The sequence below is a fragment of the Pleurodeles waltl genome, chromosome 5 (assembly GCF_031143425.1).
Source record: "Pleurodeles waltl isolate 20211129_DDA chromosome 5, aPleWal1.hap1.20221129, whole genome shotgun sequence".
NCBI lineage: Eukaryota > Metazoa > Chordata > Amphibia > Caudata > Salamandridae > Pleurodeles > Pleurodeles waltl.
The window spans coordinates 1,255,969,057-1,255,983,969 of NC_090444.1; the positions used below are offsets into that span (position 1 = coordinate 1,255,969,057).

Sequence of the window (14,913 nt, forward strand, 5' to 3'; positions counted from 1 at the left end):
GTCCTCCTCTAACCCCCGCTCTAGTAAATAGGAGGCTCTGGGTGGGGTAAAGGTGAGACATGGGGTCAAACCTATGGTGTGATCAAAGGTTGTGTGATGTCCCTTACATCATCTTGTCACATTTAGGTGAAAATAAATTGATGCTAATAACGCTGTGTTTGACTCTGGTAACCTGCATTTTCTTCTGAATCCAACAAACGCCATGAACAAAAGTAATATTTTTTAAATAAAGGGAGGAGACATGCAGTGATCCTGGCGCACTAACAGTAACCAAATTTACAACCTTATGTACCTCCAAATGAAGATCATATCAGTATAGAGAATAAAATAAAAGAAGGATAACATGAAAAATAATACAACAATGCATTTCCCCAAATAACACACCCTATTAAGCACATTTAATAAATTAATCCTATAAAACAAAAAAATAATACGCGTTATTCTACAGCATCTACTGCGATGCTGGTGTCGTTTAATAAAAAGTCAGCATTATAACAACTGGGGATCCACTGGTAATGTTACTGCAGACATGATTTTGCTGTCATTTTGTTCCAGAATCAGTTTGAAAAGAACTTCAGTTTATTTTCCCTAAATCAAGGCACACACACAACAGTGAAGACAAGACAAACAGATGATGGTGCAGAGCGTACGGCATAAAGTGAAGCAAGCTCAAGTGAAAATGGTGGTAAACGTTAGATGGGAAAAGCAAACGGATGAGGGAAACAGGTGACAGAATACTGGTCCAGTCTGTGGATGCAGGTGGCAATGAAAGATACTGCATATGCACCATCTTCTATGCTAAATCATTTTGCTCCTACTTTCCGAGCACTTACAAGTCTATATATTGTATTTTTTGATGTTGAAATGTGCCATGTTCATAACGTGGGCACAGTAATCAAAATTGCATTTTTGGTAATCCAAGTTAAGGTTTAGGATTTAACCTTCTATTGGCCTGCTGACAATCGGATACAAGTGCAAACCAAAGTCAGACCTTCAATCAAATTCTGCAAAGCTGTCTTCCTCTAGCTGCCTGGGTAACAGTCTTGGCAGAAACTGGATCAGAACAGTAATACGACATACATTACATAGAACCACGAAACAACTGCACTATGAATGTTCTTCAACATGCTTGAATGCAAACAATAGTTTAAGCAGTAGTTTCAATACATGGCCCCAACAACCAAAAAACAGAGGAAGCCCAGGTGCAACAACCAGGTCATAAGCACACGACACCAAACCCAGACAATAATTGTGATACACAGAATAACATGTTGGCATCTTTCATTGCCATTAGCACAGAGCCAAGACTACCAGTTGCACTTGAGTTGCAGGACAATTAATATTCATAAAACAGAGCTGGCAACGGCTTTGCCTCAACCGTGAACATATGCTAAAGTTAAGGATAACAAAAACAATCACAAACGATTCCCGCTGAAGGTAAGCTTAAACAAACAGTAGGGACAAACATTTTAAATACTGCATGAAAGGCCTGGCATTCATCTTCTAGGTCGTCGTCCTCGACACTCTGGGCTCTGATGTGATTCACATTGTAGTTTTTCAAGGCTAGCTTACAACACCCTCTCACTGAAACTAAAAGTCCTCTGCAAAACATAACACCCGCACCACTGCAGGAGAGCCTAGCATCATTAGCACATACAAACATCGCACAATTTTTTATACATAGCTTATACTTTGTTTCTAAAGGAAAAAAGTTGTTGACTTATTTAACTTATAAGAGCTTTTTCAACCATTTCTTCCTGAGAGCAAGATCCTTAGCTAGCCCCTTTCACTCCTCCCTTTATCCTTTAGCTAAAAGCACCATTGTAGGAGCTGCTGACTTTCTCTTCTAGTAAATACAATAATGGCAAGATGGCATTTGAGGCATAAAGAGTTCAGAGAGAATCAAAAGCTGCCCATACGTTTTTCATTGCTAACACTTCTTTTTTTTGGAATCGTATACACTCATTTTCAATAGTCCCTTCCCATAGCTCACTATCTTTTGGAGACAAGAAATCAACAACTGTTTTTCTAACAAAAACGAATGAACAATGATGATCCTGATTGGTGTGAATATTTTCCTTCAGAACCAAGAATATTTTTTAATGGTGCTCTTGTAATCACCATTACCACACGTTTTAACATGCAAAGCTAACGTTCAGAATCACAAGGCTCACTCGTGGAAAACAAACACACCGCATCCTTTTCACTCTATTGTAGATGCGCAGTATGGTTCCCATGATCCCAACTGTCCAACGTACTGAGCGCGGCATCCACTGCAGCTGAAGATTTGCTAGAAGAGATGAAGTGCAACACTGTTGCCAGACAAGGCAGCTCACAAAGAAAATCAATCTCTGAAGGGAGGAAGCTGATTCCTCATCTACAGGAAGACGCTAATGCACAGAGTGCCAGGGTCGAACGCTGGGAGCAATTTGGCTTCATATAAAAACAGGAACCCATTGCCCTTGGCAGCTATGGAAAAAGCTGTCTTACAGGTGATATTGCAATACGTCAAGGTCAAGGGCAGTGAGAAGCACCCAAAACATGAGCACAATGACAACAGCTATCGAGCCACCATTGCTACAAAAACAGTAGGCCTGGAAAGCATAGGGATCTGCATTTCATTTCTGACTAATCAGAACAAACAAAAAATTGTTTTTCGGTCAACATTTTGAGCCAGGTTCTCACATATTTTACTCAGAGATTTTCAGGAGCTGACTGGAGCATAACAGACTTAGAAAAGACCTTTCTGTTACATCATTCATAAAGGTAGTTTCTGCAGCAAGATGTGAGAAGCTTACAGTCTTTCAGTAGAGAAACTCCTGTTTATGTGGCTCTGGCAAGAAATGCATCCTGGAGAAGACAGGAGGTAAATAATAAACAGACTGTACTCTATAAAGTTTTCTAGCATCTGAATAATGCCCAGTCTAAAACAAGCACATTTTGGTCCTTGGTGTTAGTTTCAGTATAATGCAACCCCACAAGCCTCCCGGGAAGCAGTGGAAAGCAGGGGGCTGGGGTTACTTTTCTTTAAGAAAGGCAGATGTTAAAACCCCTCCCCCACCTGACTTTCAGGATTAGCTGTGCATTGTTTCTGAATAAGGGATCATACCTGCAAAACAGCTGCAAAAGGCATTAAGGGTTGCCTTAAATAGAAATACAGATCATTATGGCATTTTTGTATGCCACTAAGGGTCTAGAACCAAAGTTGTGGCCATGTTTTGGATTACAAAAGGGCAGCATGGGAGGACAATGTTCTACTGTTTATGCAATGTATGGGGAACCGTCTATTTGGCAAGATCAAGATCTGTCTATATAACTGTCTCCTGAGTGCTATCCTATTGTTATAATTGCATTGAATGCTTGTGTACAAAGTACCAAATTTCATAATGTTTGATCCATGGAAGTTACAGCTTTGCTCAATAAAAAGTAAAATAAAAAAAGTTGACTCAAAATCTCAGTGCATGTGGCAACACTGACCACTAATGTACAGTTTCTGCCAGCAAGTAACACCTAAAATGTTCAAATGGCACCTGACGTATAGCTGGGTCAAAAACTTCAAATAAGCATCCAACAAGAAGTTTTTTCATAAATAAGGACAAAACGAATGATACTGATGAACTGTGGAAAACAGTAACCCAAACCATAGCAGGCTGCTCAAGTCAGTACTAGCATCAAAGACTAAAAAGACGAAAAGGGAATGTTAGAAATTGCCCATACAGCTGAGATTCCAGTTCCAGAATGAGAATGTTAAGGGAAGTGGGGGACTTTGCATATGGTGCAAGATATTTAAACTATTTACAATTTAGCTATAAAACTTTGATGTGTGTATAAGCGGTCTTCCATGAAAAAACTGAACATTCAGAAGAAATTCCTGAGATAGAGTTGTGTGACATGGGTCACTGAGAATAAAAGCTGCTGTTGGGTCCTCAGAGGTATTGTGTCCAACCTCTGTTAAGATTCGAAATTAGCATACAAAACAACACACAAAAAATGAAAATAAACAACACTAACAGCGTTGCCACTGTTGAATTCCCTGCCAGAGCAAGGCATAGCACCATTGTGAAGAAGACCCCCCCACTTTGACGAGAGGAGGGAAATACTTAGATTCAGTATTGCTGCTAAGACCATTGTAGTGTGCACCAAAACTGGTTCACTTGGGCAACAAATGAACACGTCACTGGCCAAGCGCAGGTACCCCCCCTCTCCTCCTGACTAGGGGGGACATCATGTCAGTAGTCACGAGGTGAAGCCTTTCTCGGGCAGTTCATCTGTTGTACACTTATCGGTCATTTCCTGACAGAAGTCCACAGTCACTGTTTGGCTGTTCTGTTCAAGAGATAGCCCCCTCTCTAAATATGTCCTGTGGTCGGTACCATCCAGCCTTTGCCCTGGTGTACAATGTTCAGATCCATTGCTGGGCAGCCAATGTGCTCCAATCTGCATGGGGTCTTGCTCTGAGCAGCACTGCATACTTTCCACAGGAGGTTGGGGACCTAGGCTTTGATCAGCTCCGGAGGACGAAGAATGGATACTGGCAGCAGCAGGAAGATCCACAGGCCGGAGAATGGGGCAGTATCGGTGAAGCGCTTGTATCTGTTCAGGGCTTTGCATATCTCTACACACTTCTTGGGAAAGGCAGGAGAAGTTATCCAGCAGTTCACCCATGCATGCTTTCAACTGGTTCCTCTCTGTTAGCAATTTTTCTTTTTCGCATACCTGAAAAGAAAGACAACATTTTTAACAGGTAAACCATATAGTCGCCAAAGAAAGACTAAACAATGAATGATCATTTCATTTTTGACTGGGATAAATTTCATGATACAAAGATGACCATAAAGAACAGAGTCCCAAATGTTGCAACATAACAAAACAGAAAAGTACTTAAATGGGTGCTTTATAAATGTCGAGACCTGTGAGCCAAATGAGTATACGTTATGATAACCATTAGCATATAACAGTCCTACATTAGTACTCGTGATTGTTTCTCTGTAGAATTAACAGGAGGTTGCTAGTCAATGTTCATTCAACTATTTTGTCTTAGTAAACTGATTGTTCTCGCGAACTACGTTCCAACACATCCTGATTCCATTTGTCAGCTATGGGAGAAAAGATTTCAATACACTCAAGTGACTGTCAGATGATAAGGAGAAAATCCCAATAATATGAAAAAGAAGTATCTCTCGTATTCTGAGATGTCAATGTTCAGTAACAGTGGTTGTACAGACCAACAACGACTCTTAGCTGTTACTCATTTATCATGCACTCCTTTAGAAATGATTACAGCCTGGGACTGGTGACAAGCACACGAATGACAAGAGGGTTCAGACTTAGTGTTGGAAAGCTATTTTCCAGTAAGGATGCATGTCACTAAGACTTAGGGTTGGAAAGCTATTTTCCAGTAAGGATGCATGTCACTAAGACTTAGGGTTGGAAAGCTATTTTCCAGTAAGGATGCATGTCACTAAGAATAAGGGTTGGAAAGCTATTTTCCAGTAAGGATGCATGTCACTATTTTTCAATGAAGGGTTGTGCAATGCTTGACTAGTTTAAGAACTATTCACAAAGCATTTCAGTTGTTTCAAATGACTGGAAAAGGGTAGTGTGCACAGGGATGGGGAGATAGCGCCACTGAGATGGACTGGAAGCAGAAGAGACTCCTATAGGGAGATAGGGGCATGGGCACCTGGGAAAGGACAAAGACACTGGAACAGGAAGACAAAGGGGCAAGAAGACAACACTGAGACCGGGAGACCCAGGGGTTCAGATAAGTATACTGGCAGAAGAAGGAACAGGCTCTTACACTGTAAAGACACACATGTTGGGTCAGGGAGATTCAGGCATATGGACTGGGAAACATGGGTACAAAAGCAGGGATGTACTCAGGGCAACACAAAACACAAATCAGAAAGATACAGTCATAACTTTGGAAAGCCAGTAGCACTGGAACAGTAAGTCACGGATGATGGATGACATAGGGAAATGGGGTCGCTTGGACAGAGGGACTCAAGACACTGGGAGTTATAAATGCTGGCCTTGGGGCTGAGAGATGGCAGAGTCGAGAAGCCCTGGCCACAGATGCTGGGAGAGGGTGACACACGGACTGAGAGACTTGGACACTAGACTCACGATCAAAACAATTGGAAAAGAGATAGATGGGTTGTAAGATAAGGCTGGATGGGGAGAATGACAAATGCCAAGGCCAGAGAAGCAAGGATAGAAAATGAGACAAGGTATCAGGGGCTCCAAGACGGAAAAACCTTCCCTACAGTTAACATAAAATTACGTGACCCACTGAACACACATAGGCCCTCATTCTAAGTCTGGCGGGCGGCGGAGGCCGCCCGCCAGACTTCCCCCCTCCAAAATACCGCTCCGCGGTCCAGAGACCGCAGAGGGTATTCCAAGTTTTCCCCTGGGCTGGCGGGCGGCCGCCAAAAGGCCGCCCGCCAGCCCAGGGGAAAACAACCTTCCCACGATGAAGCCGGCTCGTAATCGAGCCGGCGGAGTGGGAAGGTGCGACGGGTGCTACTGCACCCGTCGCGTATTTCACTGTCTGCTATGCAGACAGTGAAATACTAGCGAGGCCCTCTTACGGGGGCCCCTGCAGTGCCCATGCCATTGGCATGGGCACTGCAGGGGCCCCCAGGGGCCCCGCGACACCCCCTACCGCCATCCTGTTCCTGGCGGGCGAACCGCCAGGAACAGGATGGCGGTAGGGGGTGTCAGAATCCCCAAGGCGGCGCAGCATGCTGCGCCGCCTTGGAGGATTCATTTGGGCAGCGGGAAACTGGCGGGAGACCGCCAGTTGTCCCGGTCCGACCGCGGCGTTACCGCCGCGGTCGGAATGCCCAAGGGAGCACCGCCGGCCTGTCGGCGGTGCTCCCGCCCCCGTTGACCCTGGCGGTTCTGTACCGCCAGGGTCATAATGAGGCCCATAGATAGGTACTGGGGAGGCCTGCAAGATCCAACACTCGTTCAGAGCTCTGGATACCAATTAAACTGTATATATATCTTGTACTTTCCCCACATACCCATTCACATGCACACTTGCACACATATACAGTGCTGGGGAAGTTCACACAGACCAATTCACTATATAGGTCTTTCCACTACTGGAAAATCCAAAGTTAGAATATCATAGATCAGTGGTTCCCAACCTGTGGTCCGGGGACCCCTGGGGGTCCGCGAAGCCTTCTCAAGGGGTCCCCAACTGCTTAGAAAATTAAATAATATTAACAGATTAGGTCCTCAGCTTTCAGTAATGACCCTCTGGGGGGGTCCCCAGATTCCAAAAATGATTCAGTGGGGGGTCCCCGGGTTCCAGTAATGATAAAGTGTGGGTCCACGGAAGTCAAAAGGTTGGGAACCACTGTCACAGATTGTTAACCAAACCATAACATATTACATACACAATCCCAGGGGGTTGGGAATGTTACTTAACTCCAACCCCTCCCCGAGGGGCTTCTTCCACAGGGAGCCCACAGCCAACATATAACACTTTGTCACTTTGTAAACCAGAGACAGTCATCAACAAAAAGTGGTGGTGCAAATGTAAGACAATGTAAATCATAAATCTTATGTAAAATAACCTGAAAAAATTGGTGCATGCCATTTAATGAATCCTTTTACTAAATAAAGATCGGAAGGCATACGTTTCTAAAACGTTAGAAGCGTTATAGGTGAAGAACAAGCAAAGTGCTTCTACTACATAAGCATCAAATGTAACTATTGCTAATTGCCTTCTATAACTGATTACACCAGAGCAGCATTGGTGCACAACATTCTATGTTTTACAGTCCACTGCCGCACCAACTCGAACTATAAGATTTAAACTTCAGAACTCGTCACTCTGTTGCACAGAATGGCGACCCTGCTTCCAGTGGTCTCATAAGCTGTTGCAAATTTAAAGAACTGGATACTTAAACCTAGTCGACGTTTCTAAACCGCTGTAATACATTGTGAATTGTTGTAAATGAAAAAGCAGAGCCATGATTAAATTCACTTGGACAATGGAAAATAGAAATATGGGCCCGTTCAATGAAATAAACACTGTCAATGGATAAAAAAAGGCAAACTTAAGGTACAGATTGCCAGATCAGGCAAATATGTAATCAGTTAAATATCTGATTATGATATTGTGTCAAGGAACTGGTGGCTGAAAATGTGCGAAATCGCAATTTTTGTTATGACCGCATCAAGCAACCACTGAAGGTTTCGGTTACCCAAAGATCGCCAATGTTTGTTTGTTCCAATGTGAAAACAAGTCCAGCGACTAAACCTCACTTTGCATGACGACTGCTAAAGCTGCAAGCAGTTACACTAATTGGGCCATAGTTAAACTCACCATAGGAATAAACCAAATCACATTCTCACACATAGCGTTCAAGAACAGCAAACCATCTATATGCGATTTGCAAGTAACCAATAATGCTAAAAAAACACAGAACACACGGAGGTCAGCAAAAACATGGATTCAAAGCACAGGAAAGGGAATAAATATTCAAAAGATCACTCACAAAAAATATCTGAACTTGACAGCACTATAGACTGCATCTGGAACCTAAATATTTTCCACCACTTTGTAACAACACAGCGCGCAACAACTCCGTCTGCCCATAGGTAAACACCCACCTCACCTAACTTATTTAAAAGTGAAGCACAGCACTCGTCCCCACCACAACACACCGTTCTCTAGCAACAAGTTAAGACACCACTAAATAACCCATGCCTTTTCAGCCCTCAACTCCTTTATCCCTTCCTCGTTGCCACTGTAGCAGTTAGAAAGACTAAAAACTGATGTATCAAGCTGGAGACTATTTCTCTTTAGGTTCTTTATCACCATAGAGATGTAAAATATTTAAGTAAAAGATACGTAGAAATTAACACAAAGCTCCCCCTTGGGAACAGAACGACGAAAACCGCTCAGCCCAAATCTTCACCAGCTACACCAGCTTTCCATGCTAGACACCAGGGCAAAACACCTTACCTCTTCACCAACAAAAAGGACACATGGGTTAGTATCAACATTAACATACATCATTCAGGCGTACACAACAGTATAGCTAGTTGTGAAGTACTAAGAAATGTGGGTTTTGATAACAAACCTGCTCAGTAAAATAACTAGAAACAATTCCGGCCAACAGGAAGACCAGGAGATGACAGGTGATGAAACAAAAGACACCTAATGTGATCGACATCTGGGTGGAACTTTGCCCTAAATTTGACCTGACAAATTAAATAACACCCGAAATAATATGTTATTTGTACTATATTAACATCATATGAAATATTATTGTCAATAATAACTAAATACATTGTCCTACACTAACATTGCTCAACACATCTGATGTTTTATACTTGACAACTAGGTGTGTAAATATCGTCTCTCTCAAACATCTCAAAGTTCTATAGAAACTTTCAAAAACTACATTAAGTTTTATTTCTGTCGCAAAAGGTAAATCAGCAAGGACAAATCTGATTGTAAAGGAACTTACACAGAAAAAGCATGCATATAGTTCCAATCTTGACTGTGTTTCATTAGAGTGAAAATTATCTTGCAGTGTGGTGAAATCTATCTTGCAATGTGCAGCAAAACGCATCAACGGTGAAGGTGAGCTTACACTGAAAATTTTCAGAAACATTGTGGTAAGTGGAATTTGGGAACTTCCCAAAAACCCCAAAACCTTACAGACATTTAGTTAATACTCTCGAACTGTTGTTGCCTATCCGCAAAGCTTACCAGGAAAAAAGGTTGCAGTCAAATTTTGTTTTTGAATGACTGCTAACTCTTTTTGGGTCACACGTTATACAGCATGCATGGATAGATTTCTGTGACCGACACATGGCAATGGAACACAAGCTATTGTGGCAGATAAACAGTTGGTATGTAACCAATATGCCAGTGTTGGCGGCGCAGTAAAGTGTGAAAATCCCATCCATAGAACCACGAAGAACGGCTCATCCGTGGTAGCCTGTAACGCTTCTGTGATACAGGCCAAGCTGCCTGCAGAAATTGATTCATTTGAGCTAATTTATAGATGGTGTGCAATTTCAATGCTGGAGAGTTAAAAGTGGCAAACTGACAAACTGTCTTACGTTATGATGCTCATGTATAATTAATGCTGCATTTTGATTTAAACATGAATATAAGGAAGGGTATATTTTCCTGAGAACTTTGCTGACTTTGGGGTCCACAGAGCAGATCCTAGGTCAACAGGTGAGGGTAGTAAAAATACAGCTAAAACATCCCTCTCCCAGAGAGGAGAGGATGCTGCATAATGGCCCAAGCTGCCGACTCTGGAGGTGGGGAACCAGGTTCGAGTCTCATCATTCTTGTTATTCTGGATAAATCACATAATCTCCCTGTGCCTAAAATTCAGCGCCTTGAGACCCTCATGGGTGATTTGCTGCATTTTACAAATCTTGGATTGATTGATTGATTCCTCTTTCTACCTCTCTCATTGGCAGCTACATATGGTGTTTGTGTCCAAGACCCTTTTATGAGGCAGACTCACACATTGTGTGTTTGTAGGTGCTGATGTCAGAGAGACCCAGGCTCAATGCCTGACCCCACTTTTGTCTTCCAGGACAATTCTGAATTGGCTTCACTGGTAGTCTTTTATTTTTGCATCTGCCATCCTGTGGAATATCAAGTCATTGAAGTCTGGAAGCATAGGCGGCCCCTGAGATGAATCATGGTGCTGCAGAGGCGTAATACTCTGCCAGCTGCATTAAAAGCAAAAGTATACAAATTAAGTGTTTTCTACCTCAACTGCTGATCAGCTGTCCCACGCTAGTCACTGGAGGTACCAAAGCAGGAATCACAGTGTGCACGGACCCATGTATTGGCATATCTGTCACACTTACAGCAACACACTAACGTCTACAAACAAGTGATGGACAGAATGCCTGAATTAAATGTATGGGCATCTGCATGCGGGCCATAGGAGGAGAGAACTAGGAGAAGGAGGAGGAGGAGTAGGAGTAGATGAAATGCTGTCACTGATTACTGGACTAGGCTAAGTCAAAGGAACATGACTACTCATTAGGTCCCGCCTGTCTATTAATTTAACATGTACAGAATAATATCAATTTAGTGAAGTCCCGGGCTTCTTTGAGGTGGAACAGTTGCCCAGCAGCAGTAACAGGACAAGATGCACCCGATTCAGACGCTAGTGGGTACTCCACACCGTTGTGCCATAGGGTATGACCAACCTACTAGTACTAGAGCACATGGCAGTTCACAACATGCGTTTAAGCACACATGAACTAAACCATAAATCAATAACCACCAGTTGAACACCTTTACATCCGTATACATCTAACCAAATACAAATTTACTAAACATTGAGCTCAAAAATATTTAAAAAATCGTTTTATCTGTTATTTGAAAAACACGTGTTATTACTTAATATATTCGTCCAATGTATCTTTTCTCATATTCACACCAAGTCAATTCCTTTTCTGGTGAAAAAGTACACAATCAAAAAATACATTTACAAACCGTAATGAGATAGTGTTATATACAACAAGGAAGTACCACTTTTTCTCCGCACAACACACACTAAAGCTTCAACATGCTCTCATAAATGTCACATTTGTTCCTGACGCAAACCTCTGTTATAATTAACCTTTTTAAATAAATGAAAAATATCAAGTGGGATATCACAGAAAAGGCATAAATACATCCCAATACTCAGGTTATGACCAATTGGTAACATCAAGGGCACAGAATAATCATTTTCAGAGTAAGCCGGTCACCTCGGGGGAGGGGGGTCTCGGGCGTATGCATATTTATGCCTGGTCTGCAAAATTCCGTAGTGTACTTTAACAAAAGTCCATATATATTGAATTGTACTTTGCAACATGAAATCCTTCCTATGAAAATGACAAATCCTCAGATGGATACAAATTTTCTTGATATGCTTTGTGTTTTCTTCCAACGTGGTAGTCTTCCTGTTCCCACAGCTTTGGGGCAGAGAATGAATGCAGTTACAACAAGTAGAGAAGCACTTTCAATTCCCAGACATGCACTGTCAAGCTTTCACTCCATGATACGCAGTTGCAAGGGCGAACACTCTAAATATTAATAAAAATGGCACTAACTAGGTCACTGGTTTAAAATCTATTTACTCTATGAAATCAAACAGTATAAAGTACACAAAACACAACCCGAAATAAAAAAGTAATTTAAAACAACATAGTAGTAAATTCTGGGTCCCTGGGCATGCGCGCTAATTACACAGTTTTCCCTTACTAAACAATCACGAACAAGCCCTGAAAAACAAAAGTCTCATCATCAGAAAGTCTTGACCTGATGGCCTCTCTGCCCCTGTGCTTCTAGGTCACTGTGAGGGTCACCCTGCTGTGTTTTAGGGTGGATCTCCTGTTACTTGACTTCGGGACTGGGTCTGTCAGAAAAGAGACCATTGCTAGAAAGCTCTTTCATAGTCTTTGGTATAGGAAAAAATATGGCAAGGCTGACCGGCGGAGGGACAGCTAACCACAGCCTTCATAGCCAGGTACAAAATGTCATTTTTATTGTTTTTCAAACAAATTACTTCTTCAAAAAATGTGGTTGTGAATAAACAAATGCTGAGCTGGCTGAAAAAAAAGGACGCCCCGCTTGGTATTCACCTGAGCCCTAAGTGCATCAGCTACATCTGAGGAGGCAGCTGGAGCTCAGAGATCAGTAACAGGGAGGGGAGGATCTCTAACTACAGCAGGAGACCTGCTCCGGAGGCAGGTGCGGTGGGCTGAAGGGACAGAGGGAGGCCTCTGCTTTCCCAACTGGCCCGGAAGACTACCCTCCAAACTTTAAGTGAAGGCCTCGATTTCCTTCCATTACCGACTTTTGGGAATGCACAACTTTGAGGTGGGACAAGGAAGGACACAATGTAAAGCAGGAGATCATTAGGTGCAAACATGTGCATGCCTCCTGCTCCCACAACCTGGACATTTTAAAAAACAAACAGAAAAAGAATTGCAGGAGGGAGCCACAGACGCTGAGACTGGGAGAGATGGACACTGATGTTATTACATAACATTTATCGCCATTAACAGGAAGACACAACATATACTGGGGCCATTTGAGGCAGGGGCATGGGGACAGTGAGACATGGATAAATGGAAAAGGAGACATGGGAACATGACAACATGGACTCAGATACATGAGCACTGGGATAGGACACAAATATGGAGACACAGACATTAAGATAGGGAGACACACAAGATATGGAAATGTGGAGTCCAGGACATAGGGGAAGACAGAGGCATAAGAAAAAAGAGACATGAGAACTAGCACAGGGATATGGACTCGACAACAGTGTGATTTGGACAGGGGGAAATCTAGACACATGCATTATGCCAGGAAGTTGTAAAAACAGACAGGGAGACAAATGCACTGCAAAACAGAGAGACAGCCATTGGACCAAGGAGACAACTGTAGTTCTTTGGAGGGAATGGCTCAAAGTAATATATTTAAGGAAGGTAGTTGAGGACAGCTGCACTGTCACAGTTTTTCTTGGCATGTGTATTTTCTCAGCACTAATGCCTACTAAACATGCTTGTTACATACATTGTATTGGGTTTTTCTCAGGGTGATTGTTGAGTGTTTATATGCTCAGGGAAAGAATATTCGAGAAGCGGCCTCACCGCCAAAAGTGGGGGCTGTGTCCGGAGGGGCAGGCATCTCCACTAGCTGGGATGTCCTAAGGGGCTGTAACAACAGGCAGGAGCCTTTGAGGCTCACAGCCAGGTGTTACAGTTCCTACAGGGGGAGGTGAGAAGCACCTCCACCCAGTGCAGGCTTTGTTCCTGGCCACAGAGTGACAAAGGCACTCACCCCATGTGGTCAGAAACTCGTCTGGTTTTGGCAGGTTGGCAGAAACTGGTCAGCCTAGCACTAGGAGTCGGGCTGGTATTCAGGGGGCATCTCTAAGATGCCCTCTGGGTGTATTTTACAATAAATTCCACACTGGCATCAGTGTACATTTATTGTGCTGAGAAGTTTGATACCAATCTTCCCAGATTTCAGTGTAGCCATTATAGAACTGTGGAGTTCATAATTGACAGACTCCCAGACCATATACTCTTTATGGCTACCCTGCAATTAAAATGTCTAAAGTTTGGCTTAGATGCTCATGCAACTATGCCCTCACCTGTGGTATAGTGCACCCTGCCTTAGGGCTGGAAGGCCTGCTAGAGGGTTGACTCACCGATGCCACAGGCAGTGAGTAGTGGGCATGGCACTCTGAGGGGAGTCCCATGTCGACTTGGTCTTTTTCTCCCTACCAACACACACAAGCTGTGAGGCAGTGTGCATGTGCTGAGTGAGGGGTCCCCAGGGTGGCATAATACATGCTGCAGCCCTTAGAGACCTTCCCTGGCCACAAGCCCTGGGTGCCAGGGGTACCATTTACAAGGAACTTATCTGTGTGCCAGGGCTGTGCCAATTGTGGGAACAAAGGTACAGTTTAAGGAAAGAACACTGGTGCTGGGGCTGGTTAGCAGGGTCCCAGCACACTTTCAATCATAAATGGCATCAACAAAAGGTAAAACGTTAGGGGGTAACCATGCCAAGGAAGGCATTTCCCTACACATACAATAAAGCATTTACATACTCTTACTCTTATATTCCACAAGCCTGCCAGGCAACTACCAAGTTTGTAGGCAAGCTCTGTGAGACAACAGGCAAGCAGGTCGTCATGTTCACAGAAGAACAAGGGCAACCAGGAAGGAAACCACCACCGTGAGCATGTATGTCCTGTGTCCTCAACAGATACTGCACGTATTTACAGCCATCCATTTATGTAAGCCATGCCACACAGCACACAAAACATCTTTGTGGCAAGTAAGAGCCCTTCAGTTATGCAGATTCTATAGCTTTTAAGAAGTAAAGTTGGTAGGCCTTTG

General features: G+C 43.1%; 1 protein-coding gene across 1 annotated transcript in view; it reads right to left on the reverse strand.

Moving 5' to 3' along the window:
• Positions 1–1,948: 1,948 nt before the first annotated feature.
• Positions 1,949–14,913, reverse strand: part of BACH2 (BTB domain and CNC homolog 2) — a 524,494-nt gene continuing 511,529 nt past the window's right edge. Inside the window, exon 7 of the mRNA XM_069235503.1 lies at positions 1,949–4,716. Coding sequence (XP_069091604.1) covers positions 4,237–4,716 — 480 coding nt within the window. The 3' untranslated portion in view covers positions 1,949–4,236. The remainder of the gene's footprint in view (positions 4,717–14,913) is intronic.